The 1,226-nt window shown below is 64.6% G+C and overlaps 1 protein-coding gene across 2 annotated transcripts in view; it reads left to right on the top strand.

Moving 5' to 3' along the window:
* Positions 1 to 1,226, top strand: part of LOC102501546 (receptor-type tyrosine-protein phosphatase S) — a 22,223-nt gene that overhangs the window by 12,868 nt on the left and 8,129 nt on the right. The window contains exon 5 of one of the 2 annotated variants that reach the window (XM_006152756.3): positions 238 to 246. The exons of the other annotated variant lie outside the window; for it this stretch is intronic. Within the exon in view, the coding sequence (XP_006152818.1) occupies positions 238 to 246 (9 nt within the window). The remainder of the gene's footprint in view (positions 1 to 237; positions 247 to 1,226) is intronic. 2 annotated transcript variants of the gene reach the window in all.

Genomic DNA, 1,226 nt, shown 5'->3' with positions numbered 1-1,226 from the left:
GAAAAACCCAACCCGGAAAACGCCAGCCGGGGAGCCCTGGCCTGGGAGGAGAAGCAGCTCCCCCAGCCCGTCCCAGGCGGGCCCCGCAAGGGGGCACAGAGCAGACCCTGGCGTCCGGCCTGTGCCCGGTGTTGGCCGGGGTCAGCCTGACTGTGCCCCGCCTGCCCCGCACCCGGCTCCGGGGTAACCGCGTTAACTCCTGCTCTCTTTTCTTGCCCCCTGGTTGTAAACGCTCAGAAACCTTCGGTAAGTCTGACTTCGTCACGTGTCAACCACTAACGTCCCTCCCCTTGTCCCCTCCTGCCCTCCCAAACTAACAGCCACCCTGACAGTAACCGTGTCCCACTTGGCGTGGCATCTATACTAACAGCCTCCCCACCCCCACGCCGGCCGCCCGTCCTCCGCAGCTGGACCCCAGCTGGCTGCAGAGAGAGGACCCCAAAAGGAAAAGAAGAAAAGAGAGGCCCGTGAGGAGCCAGGCCTCAGGACGAGCCTGGAGAAGCTCACGCCTGAGGCTGCTGTCCTGTCCTGGAGACTAGTGACAGGAGTCTGGGGAGGAAGGGGGCCATTTTCCGTCTGGGCCAGTCCCAGGCCTTTCTCACTCACGCTTCCCAGCGTCCAGCCTGAAGCCGTGGCTGCGCTAATTCTTACTAGGTTGAGAGTGGCTGATACCGGCCCATGGTAGCCGTCCGGTTTTCTTCAGGGTGAGAGGCAGGACGAGGCTTAACAGCAGGACGAAGAGATACGCCCTTCTGGCTCGATAGAGTGGCCGTGGGTGAGGTGGCCCTGGGGGGAAGCCCGGGCCTTCAGGTCTCATCTGTGCACAGTGAGAAGCCCACGGCAAGGGCCCAGACCCCAGCTCTTCGCGGTCGACCTCGGGCACACTCCCGTCCGCGCCTGTGTAAAGCAGGGTGGCCTCCCTGGTCCAAGATTCCCGGGAAGATAATCGGGTGAGGCCTTCAGGCTGGGCCAGGGCCCACCCCCGCCTCTTCCTCGGCGCCCTCTGGGCCTCGGTTTGCCTGCCTGTCGACGGGCCTGGGCTGTGCAGGGAGCTGTTTTCTCACCTCCCCTGTCCTGGTCTTGGGGTTCTTCTGTCCCCCAGGAGCTGAGTGTGTAAGACCCAGCCCGGGGCCGCCCCGTCCCCGGGACCCCAGATGGACAGCCCGCCTTTCCCTCTTTTCCTTTTGGCGTGCAGGAGGCCCCAGGGCTGCCCCTCGTCCTGACCC

This window comes from Tupaia chinensis, unplaced genomic scaffold, assembly GCF_000334495.1.
Source record: "Tupaia chinensis unplaced genomic scaffold, TupChi_1.0 Scaffold000356_2, whole genome shotgun sequence".
NCBI lineage: Eukaryota > Metazoa > Chordata > Mammalia > Scandentia > Tupaiidae > Tupaia > Tupaia belangeri.
This window is presented reverse-complemented; position numbering and strand designations above follow the sequence as displayed.